General features: G+C 46.4%; 1 protein-coding gene across 1 annotated transcript; it reads right to left on the reverse strand.

The window, feature by feature from the left end:
• Window positions 1-90: 90 nt before the first annotated feature.
• PHALS_07086 (FOG: Transposon-encoded proteins with TYA, reverse transcriptase, integrase domains in various combinations) lies at window positions 91-1212 on the reverse strand (the record flags this gene model as incomplete). The annotated part of the gene is made up of 1 exon (XM_024720492.1): window positions 91-1212. One exon carries the CDS (start codon window positions 1210-1212, stop codon window positions 91-93), a length of 1122 nt encoding a protein of 373 aa, XP_024585685.1.
• Between the last annotated feature and the right edge of the window lie 157 nt (window positions 1213-1369).

A 1369-nucleotide genomic window follows, 5' to 3' on the forward strand; every position in this document is an offset into this window, starting at 1 on the left:
GGATCCATTGGCTTTGCGCTTGATCTTGAAAACTCACTTGATGCCAATAGCATGTTGTCCTTTTGGCAACTTTGCCACTCGAAACACACCTTAATGTTGCATCGAGTCAACCTCTACATTAATGGCCTTGCGCCAGTGGATTTGATCATAGCCATTGATCGCATCTTGGAACACAAGTCGTTCGGACAAGTCAGAAGCTTCCACCGCATTAGCACTTACACGCCAAAACGCAGGTATAGAATCACTGTCGCTGTGCAGTTGCGCGTCTTTTTCTTCTTCTTCCGTTGAAACGCGTTCTTTCTTTTGCATAGGTCGATATCTGGTACGCCGTTCGTAGAGATCTTCGGGTGCGCTTGTTTCTACTAAACTAGCCCTTTGATGCTGATGGTGATGGCTTTGTGACATGCGGTTCGCATCTCTTGTAGCTGATCGCTTTTTCCGCCTCCTTGTTAGCCTGAAATCCGATGGGGGCGCTGATTTCATGATGTCAAGTGAATCAAGATCAAAAATTCCAAACTCATCGTCTTCGTCATCGGAATAGCTAGCCGCTGAAAACCCGAAGCTTGACTCGTCGAAATTCACATCCCGACTTATCACCACTTGTCCCGCTCCAATGTCATAGATGCGGTATGCCTTCGACAACTCTTCATATCCAACGAACACACCAGATCGAGCCTTAGGATCCCATTTCTGTCGTTTTTCCTTAGGAGTTAGGACATAGGCCCGACATCCAAAGACACGCATATGCTTGACACTTGGCTTGGACCCATAAACAATCTCAAACGGTATTTTGTTCTTTACCTTGGGTGATTGAAGGCGGTTCTTGATGTAGATTGCCACCATAGCTGCTTCGCCCCAAAAACACTTGTTCAGCTTCGCGTGGTGTAGCATGCTACGTCCAATTGTAACGATGGTCCGGATTGCTCGTTCTGCAGTTCCGTTTGTCTGATGTGCATATGGTACTGTTGCTTGCTGCTCGATATCTTGATCATCGTAACATTGCTTTAGCGAGTTACTCGCAAACTCACGAGCTCCATCATGACGGACGAATTTAACACGCTTACCAAACTGTGTCTGCACTTTCAAGATGTAGCTTGTGATGCATTCTTCAGAGTCCGACTTGGCCTTTAGGCAAATACCTTTCATGCATCCACTTGATTCATCCACAATCAGAAGTAAGTAGCGACTGCCACCCAATGATTCTTGCTCCATGGGACCATAAATGTCAAATGCAGGAGCTCAAACGAATCGTAGCGGCGCTTGACGGGATTACTCGGAAAAGGTTTTTGAACCATCTTTCCTTGCTGACATCCAGGACACAAGCTTGAAGAACTTAACTTGTGCGGCTCACCAGCATCCTTGATCATGT

This window comes from Plasmopara halstedii (assembly GCF_900000015.1).
Source record: "Plasmopara halstedii genome assembly, contig: Scaffold_3060, whole genome shotgun sequence".
NCBI lineage: Eukaryota > Oomycota > Peronosporomycetes > Peronosporales > Peronosporaceae > Plasmopara > Plasmopara halstedii.